This window comes from Artemia franciscana, chromosome 13 (assembly GCF_032884065.1).
Source record: "Artemia franciscana chromosome 13, ASM3288406v1, whole genome shotgun sequence".
NCBI classification, from domain to species: domain Eukaryota; kingdom Metazoa; phylum Arthropoda; class Branchiopoda; order Anostraca; family Artemiidae; genus Artemia; species Artemia franciscana.
Genome location: NC_088875.1, coordinates 44,590,254 through 44,613,859, shown reverse-complemented (window position 1 = coordinate 44,613,859; position 23,606 = coordinate 44,590,254). Strand labels below are relative to the sequence as shown.

Below are 23,606 nucleotides of genomic sequence, written 5' to 3'. Positions count from 1 at the left end.
CTGTTAACGTCTTTCAACGGTGATGAAAGCAAAAGCAGGCATTTTGGAATTGTGGGAAAATGGCCAAAAATCCGCATTGATCTTATTCGTACAGAGGAAAAAGAAGAAAAAATAAAAAAAACTATTAACAAAATCCAATTTAGATATTGTTTTCCACTGCAACCTTTTCGAAAGCATGAATTTGTTAATCTATATCTAAATTCTAATTTTCTTTTTTTTTGTGAAGGTGATGGACCAGGTGTAGGAAAAGGCAGAACCATATCAGGAATGGTTCTCGAAAACTACATTCTAAAACGGAAGAAAATATTGTGGGTGTCCGTCAGTTCTGACTTGAAGATTGATTCAGAAAGAGATCTCAGAGACATTGGAGCTGATAAAATAAAAGTCTACGCTCTAAATAAGGTAAGTTTTCGTATATGTGTATGGTGCTTAAACTTTTTGCGTATGTATTTTGTCAACTCCTTACTTCTGTGTTTTAAGAGCATTCGTAACCTTTATAGATAATACTCTAAAATAAGTAAGCTACACGCGTATCATTAGTAGGTTTCACACCCATGCATCCTCCTTCTTCCTCCCCCTCCCTGAAATCTTGATATTTTTTTCTAGATTTTTCATTTAATTTGTCTTTATTTTCTTTTTTTAAGTGCTTGATCCCAGAGTGTGTTTTTGGACATTCTTGATTCAATGTGATAAAGATATAATTGATCCGGAATCATTCTATATATTGTATGAGCCAAAAGTGACAATAGCTAATGTATACGCACTTTCGCAATTGCCAGGCTTTCGTGTTCACACTGTCTTGTAACTTGTAAATTTTCACAAGTTACAACACTTTTACTTAAGTTTATGAAAAGAACTTATAAAAACACATCTTAATTTCTTTATATGCATTTTGTTACGTTTTTACGAGCCGGACAAAAACTTGAAAGCAACTGTTTGAGCCAGAAAGGGTCCCTCAGAAAAACATCGAAGGGAAAATTTTCCTTACTCCTTCCTGTGCACCATTATGATGAGGAGGGTTATTTATGCAGCTTTAAAGTCCTCATACCTCTTTTGTAATAACAATAGGTAACTCTTGTTGGAAAAATAATAGAGGTATGACTTCTCTGATGTGTTAAGATCGGTCGTTGGAAATAGGTCTAAAAGTTTACGTAAGGACTAGACAGACGTAGTATTTTCTTGCTGTGTTTTAACAGTGTAAGTGTATCAGCGGTAAGTTGACTTTTTTGAAGAAAGGGCAGCGTTTCTGGGCTGTTATTTTAAATTTGTAAAGTATGGACGCTTAAAGATTACAAAAAAGTTGATGCTAAATTATCATTAAACAGGTTAAATAAGGTGAGATCAGATTAAATCCCTGTATAAAGTAGGCTATTTGCTCAAAATCCAATGTAAAAAATAATCAATTTTTTATTGATTAAAACTCAGCCATAAATAATTCATCGTCAGAAACGCTGAATATGAGCATTAAGATGGAAAAAAATGCCAAATTGAAAGCCGTTGCACATTGCGCTTTTGTGGACGATCACTCAATCCTAGGTGCCCGGTCACGTATTTGAAACAGCACTAGGCATGACGTGCGCCTTGACTGGGGAACATTAAAAATTTTATTGACATAAAAAATGACGAGTGCCTTACTCTTTTTCATCTGAGATCATTTGAACTTGACCTCCTTTTGTCCGTCGTGAAAAACTGTGCCTGAAATTTTGCTCAACCCTTCTTCCCATCAAAAGAACTTCCTCCCGCTTCCCTTTGTCCCTCTTAGATTCCAAGTCTCCAGAGAGGTGGCTGTGAAAGCTCAAAAACTGTCACGGGTTTACTCCCGGTCACAGCGTTATTATCGAAGCTGTGTGCCGAGTTTTGTTCGTGCGTTTGACAATTCGTATTCCATGGTTCCCACTTCTGCGTGAATCCCGTCACGATTTTTTTCTGGTGGAACAGACGTACGACAGAATCGGATGGAGGTTCACAAAGAAACGCAGACTTTTGTGTCGCTGCGACAAACTCTAGAAAAATTCAAATCAGGTTCTTAAACTGAAGCAATGAGAGTGTTAAGCCAGATGAGAGTATTAAGCACAAGGAAGGGCCATTAGTCCCTGGAATTATCACCTGTCAAATAAATGGTCATCCAGAAAAACTTGTGGACCCCGCAGGTTCTACAGAAGCAATGAGAGTGTTAAGCCAAATTCAGAAAACGGCTATTGCACTTTATCTGTGCACAACGTATCCGATTTGTCGTATGTGTTGAAATATTTACTTCCTCCCGCTTCCCTTTGTCCCTCTTAGATTCTAAGTCTCCAGAGAGGTGGCTGTGAAAGCTCAAAAACTGTCACGGGTTTACTCCCGGTCACAGTGTTATTATCGAAGCTGTGTGCCGAGTTTTGTTCGTGCTTTTGACAATTCGTATTCCCTGGTTCCCACTTCTGCGTGAATCCCGTCACGATTTTTTTCTGGCGTAACAGACGTACGACAGAATCGGATGGAGGTTCACAAAGAAACGCAGACTTTTGTGTCGCTTCGACAAATTCTAGAAAAATTCAAATCAGGTTCTTAAACTGAAGCAATGAGAGTGTTAAGCCAGATGAGAGTATTAAGCACAAGGAAGGGCCATTAGTCCCTGGAATTATCACCTGTCAAATAAATGGTCATCCAGAAAAACTTGTGGACCCCGCAGGTTCTACAGAAGCAATGAGAGTGTTAAGCCAAACTCAGAAAACGGCTATTGTACTTTATCTGTGCACAACGTATGCGATTTGTCGTATGTGTTGAAATTATTCAACGCATCCGACATTGCAGCAAAACGGATGGTTTTGCATCGTTTGTCGCACGATTTGTGGCATTTGTCGCATGTCGCAGGATTTTGCACGAAATCGCAGCAGTAGGAACTAGGGGTAACTTGTGCATATTTGACAAGTGTGCTCGTAACTTATGTGCTCGTTGATAGATTTGTTTTGTGGTGACCGTATATTTATTATTGCACCATTTGTTATTTGTAACTAATAGATTGACTAAAAGATACCATTTTTGGCCATGCTAAGATAGTGTATCTTGTGAGTAATAGTGTTAACGTCTCTTCTTGACCACTAAGGCCCTGCAGTGTGCTGCTAAACTCAGGTTTGATATCTCGGTCCCTTATTACCAAGCGAAGGTCGAACCCAACGCCCCACTGCAGGATAGATTGTATTTTGTTTACTGTAAATAATTGGATTTGAAATTTTAGTTATCTACGTCTGTACCAGCACCATCTATTTTCTTTTTGTAAACTTATGATTGTGAAGGAATGGCAAAGTGCCAATCCAAACCCATCTACCTCTGGTGCTTGTCTTGAGTCAATTCAACTGAGGACGACTTTAATTCTTGTGGCATTAGTAATTTTTGATTCGTGTAAGCTTTGGTTACCCTGTGCTAGCATAGTGGACCGATACTCTGCTCGGCAATATAGGCCTTGGGAATTGATTCTCGCTGCCGCAAAGTTAGCGACAGGCTTGCTACATTTTCCTGTAAAAAAGACCCAGCTATTGAAACATCGCCCCGTATGTGCCATCAATGGCCCTGGATAATCTTTATCCTTTTATCCTTTATAAACGTTGGTGACTTACTATTTCATTTACTTTAAATTTGGCAATTTTCCTTTTTATAATTTTTTTTTATAATGTATTTTAGCTCAAGTACGCTGATATTCGTTCTCCAGCAAATGGAAGTATAAAGAAAGGAGTTTTATTTAGTACATACGCATCTCTGATTGGTGAATCATCTGGCGGTGGCACGTATAATACTCGTTTCAAAATGATCACAAAATGGCTTGGGCCGGATTTTGATGGACTTGTAAGTAGCAGAGCTAAGCTTTTATTATTGACTTAAAATCACCATTAGAAACTGAAACTATATAAAAAAAGAAGACAAATGATGAGCTTGTTTGAATAAATTGGTTCCGCGGTTATTAATACTAACCGTTTTGCCTTTTTTCGATTCCTCCCCCCTGAAGAAGCTGCCATGTCCTTGCCTTGATTCTTTTTTAGTTCTCTAATTATTCCAACCTTTCAAACTTTCTAATCTACTCAGCTTTTCATCAGCGTTATTTCTAATTGTATTAATTGAGGAAAAATAAACTTAAACTAAATAATCTGAAATCTGAGGAATTGATTTAAGCTCCCCGTCCCTCTACCTTGTTCTCCCGCTGAAATGTTAATTCCTTGTTCCCAATGTTTGAAAATTACCGCGAAATTAAATATAGTGAATAAATTGAGTTAGATATTTTGCATCTTTCGAAATATAGAATCAGGAAGATATTTTAAGGCTGCCACATAAAACTGAAACTTCCCGAATATATATTTAACTACTAAAAAGTCGTTTTAGCATCAAGCCGCCCTAGACCGCCTAACCCTAAAACTAGCTGTGCACGCTCCTCCATCCCAATCTATCTAAAGATTCCCTCTTTAACCCCCTCCTGAGAAGTTCCGATTTCCTTTAAATTCTTCCTAACGATCCTTCCATCCTCACTCGGGGACTACCTTCCTAGCCATCTCAATCTTCGTCTCGTTATTGCCTAGAAAGCGAAATAGCACCATATTTTTGTTACAGCTTGTTTGAAATACGATCTGTCAAACGGATACCCAGAACTATCTGTAGACAATTCTTTTGGTAAACATCTGGTAAATCCTCCTCCATCTTTTGAAGCATCCGCGTTTCAGAACCGCACTCGACCGATCTCATTAATGTAGCTTCCAATATTCTATCTTGGTTTGCAGACTTGTCTTCCTGTTCTTCTAAAAAAATTTCAACGTGAAAAAACAACCCACCCTGGGTCTTGGCTAATGTGCTTTTTCTATCTTGCTCTCTACTTACTAATCATGCTTCCCTGTATGTGGAGCTATCCGCTTGGTCGATCTTCTCGTTACCCAACATGACTTCTTCACCTTCATCTATATATGGTCTAAACGACTTAGTCTTCTTAACATTAATTTTCAAACTTATTCTTGCACCCTGAGCTCTCAAAAACTCCAAAAATTCAGGCATTTTGCTGACTTTTTTATCGAGGAAACTCAAATCGTGTGCATAATCCATTTTATCCATTTATGTCATCAGATGTATGAATACAGTCCTAGCCGAGTGGATTGGTGCAATGGATTTAGGATCTTTCGTCCGAGAGGTCGAGGGTTCGAATCCTAGTGTACCCAATTATTTAGTTTGGGACGGGGGTCAGTTGCGTGACTGTAAGCTCAGCCAGAGTCGACCCAGCTCTAAATGGGTACCCGGAGAAATCTGGTGAAGATAAACATGAAGGGTGTGCGAAAGCACAGAATGGTTGGCCCCAACCCCCTATTGTACTTCCTGGCTGAAGGACCAAGAAACGGAGATCAGCACCGCCGGTAGGGACTGTATAGTCTAATGCCGTGTTCTTTACCTTTACCTTCTTACCATTAATTTTAAAATATATTCTTGCACTCTGAACAATCAAAAACTTCAAAAATTCAGGCGGTTTGCCGACTTTTTTTCGAGGAAACTCAAATGGTCTGCATAATCTAAGTCTGGAAGAGATTTGCCTTCTCATCTGATTCCATGCTCTACCAAAGCCTTTACTATGTTCTTTAGGACAAAGTCCATCAAAATGACTACTATAAAAGGGGATTGAATACAACACTGCTTAACTCCTGATTCAAGATCAAACCAGTTACTAACCTTACTTCCTACCTGCAGCTATATTGTTTTGTACATAACAATGATCACTTCAATGTATTTATCGGGTTTACCATAAAAGGATAAGACATTCACTAAAGCTGCTCTATTGACTGAGTCAAACGTCTGCTCATAGCTTATAAGACTGAGGACTAAAGGAGTCTGGTAATTCATGTACTTCTCAATTATTAATCTAAAAGTGAAAATTTGGTCGACACATCCTCTCCCCTTCCTAAAACCACGTCGTTTTCTTCTTATAACTTAAGCTACAGCATTTCCAAGTTTAGATAGTATAGTCGTACTAACACTGAATTTTCTTTTTACGAAAACCAAGCAAATACCCTTTTCACATTTTAAATGTGATTATATATAACTATAGATTAATTATAGATTAATTATGGATTTAATTATAGTTTTTCTAAAATCGCTAGGTACTTTCTCTTCTTCAAAAATCTTATTCATAATCTTTAGTAATTTATCTCGAACTTCGCTACCACTGTATTTCAAAACTCCATTTACCTCACTATAATCTCGTGAGGCCTCATTACTTTAATCCTTTTACTCTCCAACTCTTCTTTGCAAAATAAATTTTCCTTCACTTTCAATTGTCACAAACATTTTCATTGTTTTCTTTATTATCTACTGTATCTTTTAACACGGTTAACGGCTCAAGTTTAGACTGAACAAAATTTCTAGACAATACAAAATTTTACTATTTGACAAAACAATTGCCAAATTTCGAAGAATTTAAAGAATGATCTATAATTTGTTTTTCTACATGTTGAGTAGTCAACAAGAGTTGAAATACTCGTATTCTAATGTCGGCCGGATCACAAAATCTAAGATATAAACAGTATTGCTATTGGTCTGATAATATGTATGTCTCACACACGGTACGTCTTTATCTGTTTTTGGCTGATTAACTGACAGAGACGTTTTGACTTTTCAAGGTAATGTTCTTTAGAATGGGAAAAGTATTTGACCCCCCCCCCCCCCAAATAATACGCCAGTAAACAGGGTATGAATTGCGACGAATGTATCTGTCCCCTGTAAATCATTTCACCACGGACCTGTGCACTTAAATAATCGTCACCATTCTCCAGCCTGCATTGGGTGAAGCCCTTAAAATCAATTCAGACTTGTTTTCGAAATCTCCCTATGCTGCTTTGTGTGGTGGATAGAACGCGGAGCAATAGAAAATGTCATCAAATTTTGGGAAAGCGTGTAAATTGCGCGGAAGAGAAGAGAGGGTCTCTCTGAAATCAGTATAGGGAGCGCTTACAAAAAATTGCGCCACAAAAAAGAGTAATCCACCCCCCATCCCGCTGAAAATAATATCACTTTGAGAGAGTGGATACAATGGTATGAGAAACTGGGAATAAATAGAGATATCGCCAGAAACTACGTTTGCTAAATGGTGCTGGCGATATATTTTCGATGCTGGCACCTTACCAGCTCCTCATAATCTTTGAGGTGGATAAATTTTAATTTAAAATTAAGTTAAAACTAAAAAAAATAATTCAATTAAATAATATATTCATTGAATAAATTAAATAATAAAATAATTAAATTAAACTTTGACTAATTTTCATATATGTTTTAAATTAAATGCTATTATTTAGATTGTCTTTGACGAATGTCATCGAGCGAAAAATCTGATGCCTACTGGGTCTGGAAAACCGACGAAGACTGCAAAGACTGTACGTGATCTCCAAGAAGCCTTACCGAATGCAAGGATCGTATATGCCTCTGCCACCGGTGCTACTGAGCCTCGTAATATGTTCTACATGAGTCGCTTAGGGCTTTGGGGGCATGGAACTTCTTTCCCAGATCCTAGGGATTTCTTGGATGCCATTGAAAGAAGGTAATGGCAATTTTACAGAATTATTTTTTTCGTGAATAACTATTGTAGGAGCGTTATTAGGAATTTAATGTTTCAATATGACTTAACATCAACATATAACGGAATATACCCCTTGTAGCAGTTAAACAATATATTACAGGCTAAGGGAAAAGATCTGACTTAGAAGTTAAGGAAAAGTCTGGACAGACACAGGGTTTTATTCCAATGTTTTAAGATCATAACGATAACCTGACTTCTTCTTAGAAATTGCAATATTTTCTGGCAAATATTTTAAACTTTCAAAACTGTACGCTCAAAGCCAAAAATTTGTTTTGAAGAATTTTTCTGGCAGAAAATATTTATCAATTCGGTCACCAATTGGTGACTAAAGAATGTCACAAATTAATGTAATAATGAAAAGAAATATACCAGAGAGTAGTTGAACCAGATGTACAGAGGTTAAAGAAAAGATCAAATACTGTTAGTGAAATTAGTGAAAAATATATAAAAAAAGAAGAAAAAATCATTTTTCCGCACTGCTTTAAATGCCAGATTTAGATCTTTAATAATTATTTAAAGGGCTTGAAATACTTAGCGTTTTCTTCCAGTGTTACAAGATTGCAATAAAAAGCTGGATTTTTCATAGAAAAGATAGTAATTTTTTTTTTTTTTTTTTTTTTTTTTTTTTTTTTTTTTTTTTTTGGTAAATAATTTAAATATGCATGCTCAAAGACAAACATTTGTTCTGCTAACAAGTATCATTCAGTGAAATTTGTGAGATTAGTTTTCTGTATTTTCAAAAATCCATTACTGGAAATTTTCAGATTTATCGAGTCAAAAAAATAATTCCTATTTTGGAATAAAGTTCGCTAAACAGTTCCTATTTTGAAAATCGGCTTAAAATACGCCTACGTTCATTGAATAAAATAGTAAAAGAATGCACGGCGTCTCTCCAGGCATTGCTACCCTCTGATGCGTCTCTGATCATTATCTAGGTCAATAAAAACCTCCATTTTTCAAAAGTATTATGTCTAGAACAGCCCATACATACCACATGTGAAGGTTATTTTCTTTAGAATAGTACTTCGATAAGCTTTTCAGTGAAATACTACCTTTAGCCCTATTACTCAGTAGATGTCTTCACAATACGGTAGAAATGAAAATACGGCGAATAGCGTAAAGGAGAGAATTATCCTTAATGACTAATTCTAGGCGAAAAGCGTCGTTGGTGGATTTGGGTCCGTGGAAGTTTGATCAGTCAGAGCAGGGTCCAAATTTTGACCAGTGCCGATGTAACATTTATTTTTGCCTGCTCTCTAGTCGTTTGAGACCATTGATCGAGTATATATAAAAGATAAACATTCTAGTTCGTTTGAAAACAGCAGCTGAAGAAAACAAATTATATTGTGTGTCGCCCAAATTTTTGCTCTTTGGTTAATAATTCAGAAATGCCTGAGTCATAAAACAGCTGTAGTCCTCAGTTTTATAGATTATGAGCAAGCGTTCGATTCACCTGATCGAAGAGCTTTAGTGAAGGTCTTATCCTTGTAAATTATATCAGAAATACATTAAAGTGGGTAGTGCTATATACGAGAATAACACTGCTGCGGTTAAAGTAGGAAATGATTTTAGCAACTGGTTTCGTATTAAATCAGGAGTTAAGCAGGGTTGTGCTCTATACCTCTTTATATGGATCATTTTGATATACTTTGTCTTAAGGAGTGCAGGAAAGGCAATGTCAGACGGAATCAAATTGGGAAAAAAACTTTCCTGGGCTTAGATAATGCTGATGATTTAAGCATCCTAGATGAAAGTGTGAGCAAAATGAATGAACTTTTAGAGGTTTTGTGAGTTCAGGATGCTAGAATAGGTTTGAAAATTAGTATTAAGAAGACTAAGTTACTAAGGCTAGGAATAAGTCAAAATGAAAAGCTGACTTAGGGTAACGAAAAGACCGATCGAGTGGACATCTTCACTTACCTTGGTAGTATTATTAGCAAAGAAGGTGTTAACAGCGAAGATGTTAAAACAAGAATAGCCAAATCTCAGGGTGTTTTTTCGCAGTTGAAACAGGTTTGGAAGAATAGTAAAATAAGTCTGCAGACCAAGATTAGAACATTGGAAGCTACAGGGATGAGAGTGGTCAAATATGGTCCTGAAGCATGGATGCTCCGAAAAATGAAGGAAGATTTTTTAAGTGTTTTCAGAGAGATTGCCTATGCATTATTTTGGGTACCCGATTGACTAACCGTATTTCAAACAGTAAGTTGAATGAAAAGTGTGGTTCAATATCGCTTTCTAGGGCTACAATGAGAGAAAGGTTGAGATGGCTAGGGCACGTTCTGCGGATAGAGGATGACAGAATGCCAAAGATCGTCCTTTTTGGCCAACCGTCTAGAGCTTCACGGCAGAATGTAGGTCGCCCTCTATTGGGGTGGGAGGTTGCCGTAAAGGGAAATGGGAACTTCCTGGGAGGGTGTAAAGAGGAAGGTTTGATTATTATGGGTATCACACTTCGCCATATCTCGGAGGTACTTAACTTCAAGGTCCTTTATGTTAGAAAGCTATCACATTTTTCTTTCTTTTTAATGAAGAAAGTACTTTTTGAAAAGGATATTTATGAGTTGTTTTTCAGGGGAGTTGGAGCAATGGAACTAGTAGCAATGGATATGAAAGCCAGAGGTGTTTACATAGCCAGGCAGCTTTCATTTGCTGGTGTCACCTTTGATATTCAAGACGTTGAAATGAAACCGAAATTCATTCAAGCCTACGATGAATCAGTGGATTTGGTATGTTTTACATATATCCTGCGAATTATTATGTTTAGTTGTTGTTATGTTCGATTACGTAATTCTGTTTTGATTTGAAACATATGTCGCTTTTAGGGTGAAACAATATTTTTCAAACCTTTTGACTAAGCTGAATTTCAATTGAGCAATTGCAACAAGTTTAGTTTTAATTCAGCAAACTAAATAGTTTCCAACAAAGTAGAGTTGGGACAATGTCTATTTGGGAGGGGGTATTGGGTAGATGCATAAGATTTAAATTTTTGACAGTGTACTTGACCATGATGGGAAAAAGAATTACTCTTTTTCATAAGTTTGGCTAGAATTACTCTTTTTCATAACTATGGCTAGTTTGAGATGGTCGTGTTTTACGGATGAAGGATCATAGGTAGTGAATATCATGCCCTTTTTTGCTGTCTGGTTGAGGCCAAACGTAAAGTAGGACGTGTTGGAATGGGAAAGGAAAAAGATATAAGAAATAAGACATAAAATGAAATTAAAGGAAATATAAACTTAGGAAAAGAAAATAATTAAAGAAAGTTTTAAAATTAAAGGAATTTTAACTTCAAGGGAGGGAGCAAAGAGTAAAAAAGAATTGAACAGACTAGGATGGAAGAGGAGCTTACGCAGCTTTGTTGGCCTTGAGCTTCTTGGCGCTGCTATGAGTTGTCAGAAGTTGTAATAGTAGTTTTTACCAACGTATCTTTATTTAATCTATTTTTTTACTAGTGGACTGATATGACAAAGAAGTTTGAGGAAGCAATTGACATAATGATTCCTCCTGATGAAGAAAAATCCTCTCGAAAAAACATATGGTCCCAATTTTGGTCTGCCCATCAAAGGTTTTTCAAATATATGTGCATGGCTTCGAAAGTTGGTCATACCGTAAGAATAGCTAGGTATGTAGTTTGATTTATCTGTATCAATTATCCCCCCCCTCTCTCTCCCTCCTCTATCCCCTCGGTAAAATTTGAGTCGTTTTTGAGCAAAAAATAATTGACAATCTGCCTTATCGCCGCAAACACCGTCCAATGGTTTTGTTTTTGTTTTTTCGTTATTTTTTTACTATTACTTTCACGCTTGTAGATACAGAAGGGGATGTGTCCCTCAAGAAACGCTTAAAGACATCCTCTTCCCCCAAAGGAAATTTTTAAAAATGCGTTAGGATTCACTTGGGTTCCTACTATATAGGTCTAAGGTTGCCATTGTCTGCAGAGGATCAGCATCTCTCTCCCAAGAAAAATCCCCCCCCCCCCTCAAAGCTTTATTTTTGTCTTTCCTTATCATAAGCCTAGTTATGATTACCACTAACAAAAAAAATAATTGGTATTATTATTGACTTATGAAAGATTTTAAACCTTCCTGCACAGAGGGAGCTATGTACAAGAGGGTGGGAGAGGGTTGTAAGGGTTCATTCTTTCAGAGATTGATCCAAAAGCATTCCTACTATGTTAGCAGGAGGTTTTTTTAAGATAACAAAAAGAATTTTTTTTTAAAAGGTCAGAATAAAATTAGGGAAAAAATTTATGCGAAAACTAAGTTATTAGGATGCTTAAATTAAGGAAATAGCCCTGGCTTTTCTGGAGTTTTAGTGGCCAACTTATAAAGAAATACTCAAGTGTTGCTTATTCGCTATTTAGGGAAGCTGTAAAGAATGGCAAATGTGTTGTTATTGGTCTACAGTCTACCGGTGAGGCTCGAACCCTAGAAATGATTGATCAAGAAGAAGACATGACAGAGTTCGTATCTACAGCTAAGGGTGTCATCCAAAATCTTGTTGAAAAGCAATTTCCAGCTCCTGATAGAGGTGACAAAATCAAACGAATGCTCGGCATTGGTAAAGAACGAAGTATTTTAGAAGAGCTGAACATGCTACCAGGTGAAGGGGGGAAACGTAAAGCTGGTATGTTACTTTTCGTACAACTTACTTACATAGTTAACTTAAGACTTACTTACTTAGTTAACTTACTTAAGACTTAGGTTGACTGATGACCTCCACGTGACTCAGTCTTGGGTCAACGACTAGAGCTCCTCCATCGACCTACTTGAATAGTCTCTACTGACTGACCAAGGGCTGCACGATGTTTACCGCTCTCCTTTTTTTTTCAAAGAAAGATTAATAAACATGATTTTCTGTATTTTCATTACTATTTCGACGTATTGATTTGTTTGGGATAAAATAATAATGTAACTTTTCAGGGAATGCACTTAAAATTCTCTTTAAAAATTTTCGCTTGTATATTTAAGATATATTGTCAAAAGTTGGTCAAAAAACACACAAAACTGTCCGAAGCGTGGTCCCATGCGACGCTTTGGTTTTTTATTTGGAAAGATAATAATCGTCCTAGGTCGGGTGTTTTGAATGATATTCGGTTATATACAAAAAAGATTTGCGCAAGTGAGCTAGGTTGTCACCGTGTAGGCATTGTTGATTCGTATTCGCTTAGAGTTTCTGCTTGGCCCAATTCCATTTGAAAATCCTTGCTCCCCAAACACCAGATCCTCGAATACTCCCAAAACTTCTGATATCCCCAATCTGAGTGGAAAACACATTTTTCGAATGAATTTGCCACACCAGATCCAACTTTAGACTATAAATATGAATCAAAAATTGACGAATTTCTATCTTTTTACCCAGAGTCTCACTATGTTGTTACAATACAAGCCATAATAACGTTAGTCTCCAAGCTCAAACAGAAAGCTTCGTTTGGTATAGATATTATTAGTGCATTTCATGCTATCTACTGAACCCTTTTGCTCATGTCCCACCTAGGACTGCTCATGAAGATGATTTTTTATACTTTTACATTACCATCTTCTTTTTGCATTGGTGATCTCACTCGTATTCCCAAGAAAGGCAAATCTAACGTTCAGTGTTCTACATTTAGGCCTATAAAAATCTCTACTACATTCTGTAAACTGATTGAGCTACTTTTTGTTGATGAATTAAAGGAGAAATTAGCCTTCCCCCATACCAGTTTGGTTTTTAGAATAAAATAGGGTGCGTTGATACCCTCAGTATTTCAGCTACTGTCCTAAAAGAGGCCGAACTGACCCTGGGAAGTCTCGTTCTAGTAGCACGCGTTCTAATAGCACACGAGACGTTACTTCTTTTCCAGTTTTTCTCCAGTAATTATTTTGCTTTAACTACATTGTTACGCAATTCAGTAACAACGAGGCGTTTTCCGTTGCAAATACTCTCTGAAATATTTGACATACGCACCTGCATGATTATTGTTTTATTCTTTAGTTTTAATTTGTGGGGTGACAAATATACATTTTCATTTGCATTGAGATTCTGGCGTGAATTAAATTTCCCCCTTCCTGTTTATCCTTTGCAAAATCGTAACTTCATTAAGATTTGTGTTCTCTCGGGAAGAAATCGCAGAAGATCAAGCTTCACTTGATCCTTGGTACTCAGCTTGCAGCAGTAGTAATGAGGGGGTATGCATACTACAGGCATTTTTAGCACAGTTAGGCGTACATTTGACTCATTGGTACACGTTTATTAGATGGTACTCATTGGCTTAAGTTACGCAATAAAATTATAAATCCATTTTATTTGCCGATTTCCAATTCATCTAATGTCATACGTGCTCCGCTAAATAGATTTTCTTGTCCCCGTAGCTCACCGAATGATCTAAATAGTTTTGTTTCTGTTTATAAAGGTACGCGTCAAGGTGCTATCACTTCGCCTACTCTTTTTAACTATGTTCCTAGACGCTCAATCAAAATGCTTATCCTCATCCATTGAGACAGCAACAAAGGTGACACTTGTCTGTTATGCGGATGATGTCCTTAATCTTAGCAGGTCATTACAGTGTATCGAAGAAAACTTTAAAATACTTGAGAGTGAATATCCAAAATGGGGCTAAAATTTAATTCTGAGAAATCTGAGGTTCTTCTATTTAATTAGGGATAAAACTTGTTTATCTTGGTGTACCAAATGGCCCATCCCTAAACCACACCCGTTTGCTGCTGATTTCCCACATTGAAAAAAAATGTAGTGAGTCTTACGCTTCAGTTGTCAGAAAAAAAAAACTTTCATCCGAATAATCTTCGCTAAAAAATATAGTTCAACAGCACTACAACATTATTTATACACAGCTCCATTTTGGAAGATTTTCTCACAAACAGATAAACGTAAACTCCGTTCAGTATATTTTGAAAAAGCAAAATATTTACTTTACTTCCCCCTGTGTACCCGAAATTCAGTATTAATCTACAATTATGAAATAGCCGACCCAGCAACAGCTCTTTCAAAATGTATTTCGAAATACAATAGCAAAATCAGTTTCCATCCATGGTGTCCCCTTCTTAGACAGTGATATTCAAAATTGTATGTATGTAAAAGTTGTTCAGTGTTCAGTGCTCGAGTGTCAGTGCTCGAGTGTTGTTCAGTGTTCTTTATAAATTATTCTGGTGTTTGTGGTGTCTCTTTTTTCTCTTATTCCTGTTTTTTGTCGTTTTCGCTGTATACTCCGTCTCTGCGTACTTTTCTCTGCGTACTTTTGTATTGTGTTGGGGGTTAGAAATAAATAAGTAAATATTTTCATATTGAGAATATTCGAGACAATCTTTTTTTTATACGTGTGTATCAAAGATGGCACCAAAATCAAAATGCCAATTTCCCCCATTTTGTGCTGCAAAGCAAATATGTTGCAAATATGGACAAAATGTTCACGAGCAAACATGCGGAGATGCATTCGGCTTGGATATTTTGAAAGGCCTCCCAGTTCCTCCCGTTTTAAAACATCTAGTTCCAGCGGTCATTATGCCGTGAAGTAGCACAAGTGTTCCTTTTTTACCAGTCTCGGTGTTCTACCTTAGGTGGGGGAAGTAAATGTTGAAGGTCGGAAGAAAAGTCTAGTCACTTTTTGTGCTGTATTCTAGAACTAATAGCTACAGCCAATTTGGATTGGAGAGGATAGTTAACTTCGTCACATTAGAAGTGGTAGCAATAACTTACTTTCAAACGGAATCAATCGGTAGCACATCAAAGAAACAAATATGAGGTACAAGCAGTATTAGGAGTTGGAGAGTGGAACGTGAACCGATAAATATTTACGTAGATAATTCAAACAACAATAAAACTATATGCAGTCATGATCTTGAAGTAAAAAATTCATAATTTTAATCATTATTCCAAAAACTTTTAAATAAATTATAATAAAAAACAATTTTGTAATACATTATTATTAATGTCATTCCCGTCCAATCTGAATCTGATTCGGAGGTATATGTCCTCCTTCTATTGAGTTGTGTTCGTGCCTGGGCAAGGTCTGCATAATTGTCTCTATTTGTAAAGCTGTTTTTGCAACTACTCAGGATTTTATCAATGCTGATAGTTTTGCCAATTGTTTTTTGTTTTTTTTTTCAAAGTGCACAATCAGAAACATTTGAATGATTTTGAAATTGTTGTTAAGTTTTATATTATAAAATGCTGTTTTATTTTTAACTACGACTCGACACCAGAGTACAAATTGATAACAGCATAACCTGTGCTTGCCAAAGACATCGCTTGCCACGCGTGTATAAAGGGAAATTCATTCTTAGGATTGCTCCGAAGGATCTTGTAGGGTAAACGACAAATTTAGGCCTAACTAAAAAGGAATTTTGGAATAATGTATATACAGGATATATATATATATATATATATATATATATATATATATATATATATATATATATATATATATATATATATATATATATATATATATATATATATATCTATATAGACGCTTGTTTGCCTCTTATTCTAGGCAAATTAACGGTCCTTCGTCAATTCTAAATTCTTGGTTCAACCTGCTTAAGACCATAGGCAGGTGACTCCTGTTTGCATCTCATTTCAGGCATTTTAATGGTCCTAAGTCAATTTTAAATTCATGGTCAACCTGCCTGAGACTCTACGCAGGCTTGAACAAACATTGACGTGAACAAACTTGCTAAAAGATAACAAACAAATATTGGTCCAATAAGAGAGGCGCACTTACTCCCGCCGTTTACCAAGTGCCAAATAAACCAAACACTTGGAAAACTATAGGTTCTATCACTATCTTAGCTCTATGACTATCTACCATGGTTCTGCTGCCCTAGCAATGACGATTGGACGGATAATAGACAGACATATCTATCAACAAATGAACTTACATCATTTTTATACAATTCTAATAGGGGGGGGGGGGGTTAATGCCAGATTAGCTTCTCACTCAATTGGACTATCTGTCTTGGCTTTTTCTACAATTAGCAAATTAGCCATGGCTTGATGCCCACAACTATTCCATTTTAATTCCGTTATTATATAAAGGGCGATGTACGGGGGCAATTGCCATCTAAATTTTAGATCTCTACCTCCTAGATTTCCAAAAATACTTTTTTTAGGTATTTTCCTTGAAATACTTTTTTTTATCTTTATTGTTGAATAATAAAAAAATAAAATACTCCTCCCCTTCCTGACATTTTCGTGCAGTCCTAGGCAAAGAGTATGTTTCGTTGATTTTTTTATTTGTAGCATCTGCCATGAGCTAGATGACTCTGTTTCTGATTGTAAAAGTTTGTTCTTTTTCAGCAACCTCGGCAATAGAGAAGACTAAGAAGATGAGGTTCGATGATTCCATTTCTGATGGTAAAGATTCTGATTCCGAGTTAGATTTTTCAGAAAGTGAAGATGAAGATGAAAGTGTCTCAGAAAATCCCAGTGATTCCGATAATCCATTCTTTGGATCAGACTCTGATTCAGACACTGGTAAGAATCCAAACTTTTTTCGAGAGTCTTGTTATGATTACCCAAATCAATAACCATAACAATGTATTATTCACCCAACAAACTTCTTGTATAACCATATATTATGGCGATAGATATCATAGCCATGATGTATCAGGGCATGTGTCAAGGCGTCTCCCGCCTCATCTGGCATCTGAAATTAGGTATTACAATGACATTTGTTTATCCATCCCCAGACTTATGTGGCTCTCAGCTAAGTGACCGCAGGCCATCGACTCAGCTAAAGGGCTCTTTTGGTTAGCCCTCAGAAGAAAACATTAAATTTGTGCACCTAGGTTCTTTAAAAAAAAAGCTTTACGAGTCTACTGCTCTTTAGGGGCCTCCCTCAGGTCACTCGCGTGTCCCCAGGTGGCCATATGGGAACTCCCTACAGATATGTAGGGTACCTCCATAGGAGACACGGACTAAGGGGGGACCTTGTCCCTGGGGGCCCATAATAAAAACTGGGGCACCCTCGCCTGGGGCCATAAATAAAGGTGGGGGAAGAAGGAGGCCCCTTAAATGTACCGTCAACAGGGCCCACTGACGTGTCCACACGTCCCTTGAGTTACAAACCTTCTCCCAGTAATCGGTTAAATTGCATGGTGACGCAGAACATCATCGTGGGAAGATCCTCTTTAGGAGGACAACTGCGGTAGGGCTTAAGATCCAGATCTATGGACAAAGGCCTCTGCAAAGGGCTGCCTCGACCCTTTCGGGTACCTGCATGACTGAGGACCTTACGGTACACTCTATTTCCACTTTAGGAGTGGTGCCCCTCGAGGAAATTATAGCCTAGTAAACGACACAACATTCGCAAGGGATTCTGATTAATGGATAATTTTTCTGGGTTTGATCTGTTTTGACGGGCGTTTTCGGGCTGGAAAACCTCTTTCTAACTAATTTATCTACTACCGGCTGCCTCCTTGTAGTAGAATAATAATTGTAGGCATGAATATATAACGAGACGGAGGTGGTACATAGATAAGGAGTAGGTCTCATGATGAGAAAGGAAGGAAGTTTAGGCTAGGAAGCTTTTAATTATAGAATAGTAATTGCTCATTTTATGACTAAAAAGTTCATGGTATCAGTTATATTAATGTATGCCCCTGTTGAACCAAGTGACGGAGATACTAGTGACTCTGATGAAATTGACTTGCAGTTACAGGAGCAAATAGAGAGGGTCCCAGGTAGAAATATGGTGCTTTTCTAGGAGATTTCAACGCCCAGTTTGGTAGAAATAGAGATAAATGTTATCCTAGCTTAGGTAAATTTGATGTAGGAAAAGAAAACAGTAACGGCTACGGGCTTTTGCAATTTTGTAGGTATAACAATTTAATTACAACCAATACGCTGTCTGGTCATAAAATAGCCCATAAGTTGACATGGTACTCACGTGATGGTAAGCTTATTGATAATGTTATAGTAAACCGAAAACTGACAGGATCATACAAGATACTAGGGTATATATGAGTGCTGCTATTGATGTTAAAAGTAAAGACCACCATTTAGTAGTGTTTAGGGTTAATTTAAAGCTGAAATTTTGGAATGGTAACTACTTCCCGGGAAGTTATGATGTTGGTAGACTCTAGGATTAAAATTTGAGAGAAACTTTCCAGGAACAGTTGAATACTAAACTTGAAAGTTTAAAATTTGACAATGTGGAAGATGGTGGAAAATTTTAGGAAACTAATTGTGAGGTTGCTAGTGGTGTCTTAGGGAAGAAAGTTAAGACTGTAGCTAGGAATATCAGTGAAAAAGCTTTATGTTTAATAGAGAGGAGAAGGGGTTTGTGCAAGATTTATCTGAGTGATAGATCATATGAAAACAAAAGGAATGTAAAGAAAGTGGAGAAAGCATTAAAATATGAACTAAGGAGGTGTGAAGTCGAGGCCATGGATAAAAATTGCCAAGGATCTGGAGGATGCATCTAGATGGCATAATATTAAAATATTGTACTGGTATGCTAATAAATTGAGAGGGAGTAGGCAATCATACAAATACAGAAGAGAGAATAATGAGGACTTTTTTCCCAAGACAGTGAATGAACAAAACCTATTTGAATATTTCGGCCCTATATTTAAGGGCTGTCTTCAGCAAATAAAATAATAAACAATAACACACTTACATTAAAAGTTCTTGGTAAAACATCCATTCTTAAAATAGCCTAGGCATCCTTAATTCTTAACGAAAAGCTCAGCCAAGACTGTGTGATAAAAGCTAACATTTTTACTCTTAGGTTAATAATTGAGAAGTGCCTTAGTTGTCAAACACCTTTGGTCCTCAGTTTTATAGATAATGAGCAAGCGTTCGATTCTGTTGATAGAAGAGCTTTAGCAAAGGTCTTATCCTTATATGGTATACCAGACAAATACATTAAAGTGATTAGTCCTATGCATGAGAATAATACTGCTGCGATTAAGGTAGTAAATGAGGTTAGCAACTAGTTTTGTATCAAATGAGGAATTGGTTGTGTTCTATCCCCCTTTGTATGGATCATTTTAATGGACTTTGTCTTAAGGAGCACAGGAATGGCAATGGCAAAAACTCTCCTAGACTTAGATCAAGGTGATGATTTAAGCTTCTTAGATGAAAGTGTGAGCAAAATGAATGAACTTTTAGTGGTTTTGCGAGTTTAGGGTGCTAGAATATGTTTAAAAATTAATGTTAAGGAGACTAAGTCACTAATTCCAGGAATAAGTGAAGATGAAAAGGTGACGTTGGGTAACGAAAAGATTGATCAAGTGGGCAGCTTCACATACCTTGGTAGCATTATTAGTAAAGAAGGTGGGAGCAGTGAAGATGTTAAAAGTAGAATAACCAAAGCTCAGGGTGTTTTTTCACAATTAAAAAAAGTTTGAAAGAACAGGAAGATAAGTCTGCAAACTAAGATTAGAATATTCGAAGGTAAAGTGATGACAATTTTCAAATATAGCTCTGAAGCATGGGTGCTCTGAAAAGCGGATGAAGATTTGCTAGATGTTTTCCAGGGAAATTGCCTACAGATTGTTCTGGGTAGCCGGCTGACTTATCGTATTTCAAACAGTAGGCTGTACGAAAAGTGTGGTTCAATCTCGCTTTCTAGGGCTATAATGAGAGAAAGGTTGAGATTTAAAGCACGTTTTGTGGATGTAGGATGAGAGATAGTCCTTTTCGGCCACCGTCTGGGGCTAAACGGAAAGCAGGTCGTTCCTCGTCTGGGGTGGGAGGATATCATAAAGAAAGATTTAATACAAACGGGAACTTCCTGGGACAGTGTAAAGAGGGAGATTTTGAATAGATTGGGATGGAGGAGGAGCGTGCCTAGCTGTGTTGGCCTCAGGTGGCTTGGTGCTGCGGTGAATTGTTATAGCAGCAGTAGTAGTAGTAGTAAGCTCTTTTCAATAGAAGAAAGTGGAATGTATAAAATAAAAATATAGCCACATTTAATTCAACTTAGTAAATTTAACAAAATTCTACTGTTCTTCATATTACCCTGTATTTTTTATGGTATCCATTTTGGCTGTTTCAATGAGCTTACAAAAGCTTAAAAAGGGCTAACATTTAATCCAGACAAAGGAAATCGTGCTCCTATTAGAAAAACACATCTCCTAACACATTATACCGACTCATCGACTTCAGATTATTTCCACTTCAGAAATATAATAATGTAAATTAATAAAAATAAGCTCAAAACTCAATAAATTAACTTCAAGATAGTATCTCGTGTAAGGCTCCATAACTAGGAAAGATTAGGGGAGGGAAAAAATGTATTTTACTAATTCTGTTCATATTCTACGTACAAAAATACTCAAAATTCATACAAAACACAAAATCCAGTCACGTACCTCAAAAATCCCCCAAACACAATTTAGGTAGGATGATACCAGCTCAAGAAAACTTAGAACAGTTTTTCAAAAATAAAAACAAAACTCAAAATAGTAGAACTCGTGAGGTTTAGTAGGATAAAGTGATATAGAATGGTGTTACGAATTAGCAGTAGAATAAAAGACAATGTAAAACTTCTCGTATATCTATCTATTTACTTCTGATCTATTTACTTCTACATCTATTTACTATCTATCGTACTTCTGACGTATATAATGCCACGAAATATTTGTCCCTAACAATAGTTGTGAAATTTAAACTAATTATTGTTATACTAATAGTAGTAGGACCTCATTCTTTAAGGAGTTGTCCTAATAGTAGTAGTTGCCCCCTTCGATTCTCCCCAACACCCAGCACAAAAGATATAAAGTCTCTTTGCCCACTACCTGGAGGTCTTAATACCATCCCCAAAAATGCTCCTGAAATATTGTAGGTGTGCAATTTTGACAACTTAGAAACGCAAACATCTCGGCTCACCTCTGCCACTTCTCCCCAAGTCAAAATGTGAGATCCACGACTTCATTTCCAGGTTATTCTTCGTTAGATAATAGTGGATTAAGTGTTTAAATATGGATAGTTTAAGCGAGTTTAAACTGTTTAAAACATCACTAAATTCTGGTTAAAGCCAGAGTTGTAAGGCTTAAAATTTTTACAAGTTTCAGCCATTAAAAATAAATGTGTAATTTGATAGGCATGCACTTTTTGGTAAGACTGCGACGTGATTGGTCAAAATTAAGAGAAGAAGAATATGGCATTAGACTTTACTGTCCCTACCGTCGGTGCTGATCTCCGTTTCTTGGCTCTTCAGCCAGGAATTGCAATGGGGGCTGGGATCCAACCATCCAGTGCTTCCACACACCCTCCCTGTTTACCTTCCCCAGATAACTCCAATGACCCATTTAGAGCTGGTTCGACTCTGGCTGAGCTTACAGAGTCACACCACTGACCCCGTCCCAAATCAAATAATTGGGTACACTTGGATTCGAACCCTCGCCTGCTCAGACAAAGGATCCTAAATCCCGTGCACAAATCCACTCGGCTATGATCTCCGCCAAATAAAACGCGGGAGATTTTCTTATTGGAAGAACGTTGCAGGGCTTCTACCCGTCTTAAGTGTTTTTCAATAAATATATTTGAAGTTACATAAACTAATCTCTGTTAACAAAAATGCTGTGTCTGTTCCGGTTACAATATCCTTTCACTTTAAAATATGAAAAGCTTTAAAAATGCTGCTAAAAGGAAAACCAGCGTGGAGCATTATTTTCATGCAAGTGCTTGCAAAATTAAATTCTGTGTGTGTTTGGGGGGGGGGGGGCTGATGTCATTTGTTCTTTTAAAGGAGGATATTTTGGCTGTCCTTGGCCAGGACCTAATACCTAAAAAAAGGACCAAAAAAATCGTTTTTGAGTTAAGGATGGACCTCTCCTAATGTCGAAACAGTGAGTCCTTTGTTGCAGTTCAAAATTTTCCGGGTACTGTACTTTCTAAGATATGACATAGTGTATACAGGGGTAAAAACGGATTTGACAGGTTTCTTCCAGCCAAAAACTAGTATGAACATACTAGAATTACAAAGCCTAAACTGTTTTTTCATATATTCCTCCCATTCAAAAAATGAACAAAAAATTTCGTTTTCTATTTTCTCAAAAAAAATTGAAAAACGCAGACTTGGTTTTGACAGAACAGATTTGTTTGACGTTAAAATTGGATATCCTTTTAGATCCATGGTTGAAAAAGAAGAAAAAAGAAAAGGTAGAAAAGAGAAAGCCCAAGAAGAAGCTGAAGAAAAAACTTTCGAAGGTAGAAGAAATTCCAAACATTCCAAAACCTTTTCCAAGCATTGAAAAAGCAGTTAGCACTCCAATTCTCAAACGGATTCAAGATGGACCTCCCAACACGGACAGGGTTATTGCCATGAAAAAGGAGATCATACGAAGATTGGAAGAATTGGGAAAAAAGCTGCCTCCCAACACACTGGACCAACTAATTGATGAGCTTGGGGGTAAGATAATTGTTGTACTTTCATAGAGGCAATGTCCTTAAACTTGTCATAGTACACCACTTTCCCCATTTGTTTCCTAGACTTTCTCCCCAAGTTTTTCGCCCCTCTTTTAGGTTTTCTCCCTCCCCCGTTTCCTTAGATATAAAGAAATATGTTTTTGGTATTTTCATTGAGAATAGCTGTTGGTGTATTTTATTGAAAATTTAAAAAACAATAAAATTGCTCCTCCCCCCTCGTGTATTTCCGTGATTAGACGGCATTGTTTCTCATGTCATGGGGGTGAGATAATTGTTATACTTTCATAAAGCCAAGGTCCTTAAACTTGTTATAGCACACCACTTTCTCCCTCCCCCTTTCCTTAGATTTAAAGAAATGTGTTTTTGGTATTTCATTGAAAATAGTTTTTGGTATTTTCATTAAGAATTCAAAAACAATAAAATCCCCCCCCCTCTTGTGCATTTCCGTGATTTGACGGCACTGTTTCTCATGTCAAGTTTTGTTTCTTTATTTGGCCAAATTGCAAAATTGGTATTTTAGCAATTTTTTCTTTGTTTTGTATGTGCCAATTTTTTTTCCTTTTTAAATCCTTAGAACCGTATTTTTGGAATTTAGAATTTAAAAGTAATTGAATAGCTGCCTTTATCCCTGACAACTTCAGGGGTAACGACA

General features: G+C 36.8%; 1 protein-coding gene across 1 annotated transcript in view; it reads left to right on the top strand.

The window, feature by feature from the left end:
- The window catches only part of LOC136034984 (protein strawberry notch-like), a 91,748-nt gene that overhangs the window by 38,616 nt on the left and 29,526 nt on the right, over window positions 1-23,606 (top strand). The window contains exons 7-14 of the mRNA XM_065716553.1: window positions 227-402; window positions 3,661-3,822; window positions 7,296-7,537; window positions 10,152-10,305; window positions 11,032-11,201; window positions 11,943-12,205; window positions 16,874-17,050; window positions 22,656-22,937. Coding sequence (XP_065572625.1) covers window positions 227-402; window positions 3,661-3,822; window positions 7,296-7,537; window positions 10,152-10,305; window positions 11,032-11,201; window positions 11,943-12,205; window positions 16,874-17,050; window positions 22,656-22,937 — 1,626 coding nt within the window. The remainder of the gene's footprint in view (window positions 1-226; window positions 403-3,660; window positions 3,823-7,295; window positions 7,538-10,151; window positions 10,306-11,031; window positions 11,202-11,942; window positions 12,206-16,873; window positions 17,051-22,655; window positions 22,938-23,606) is intronic.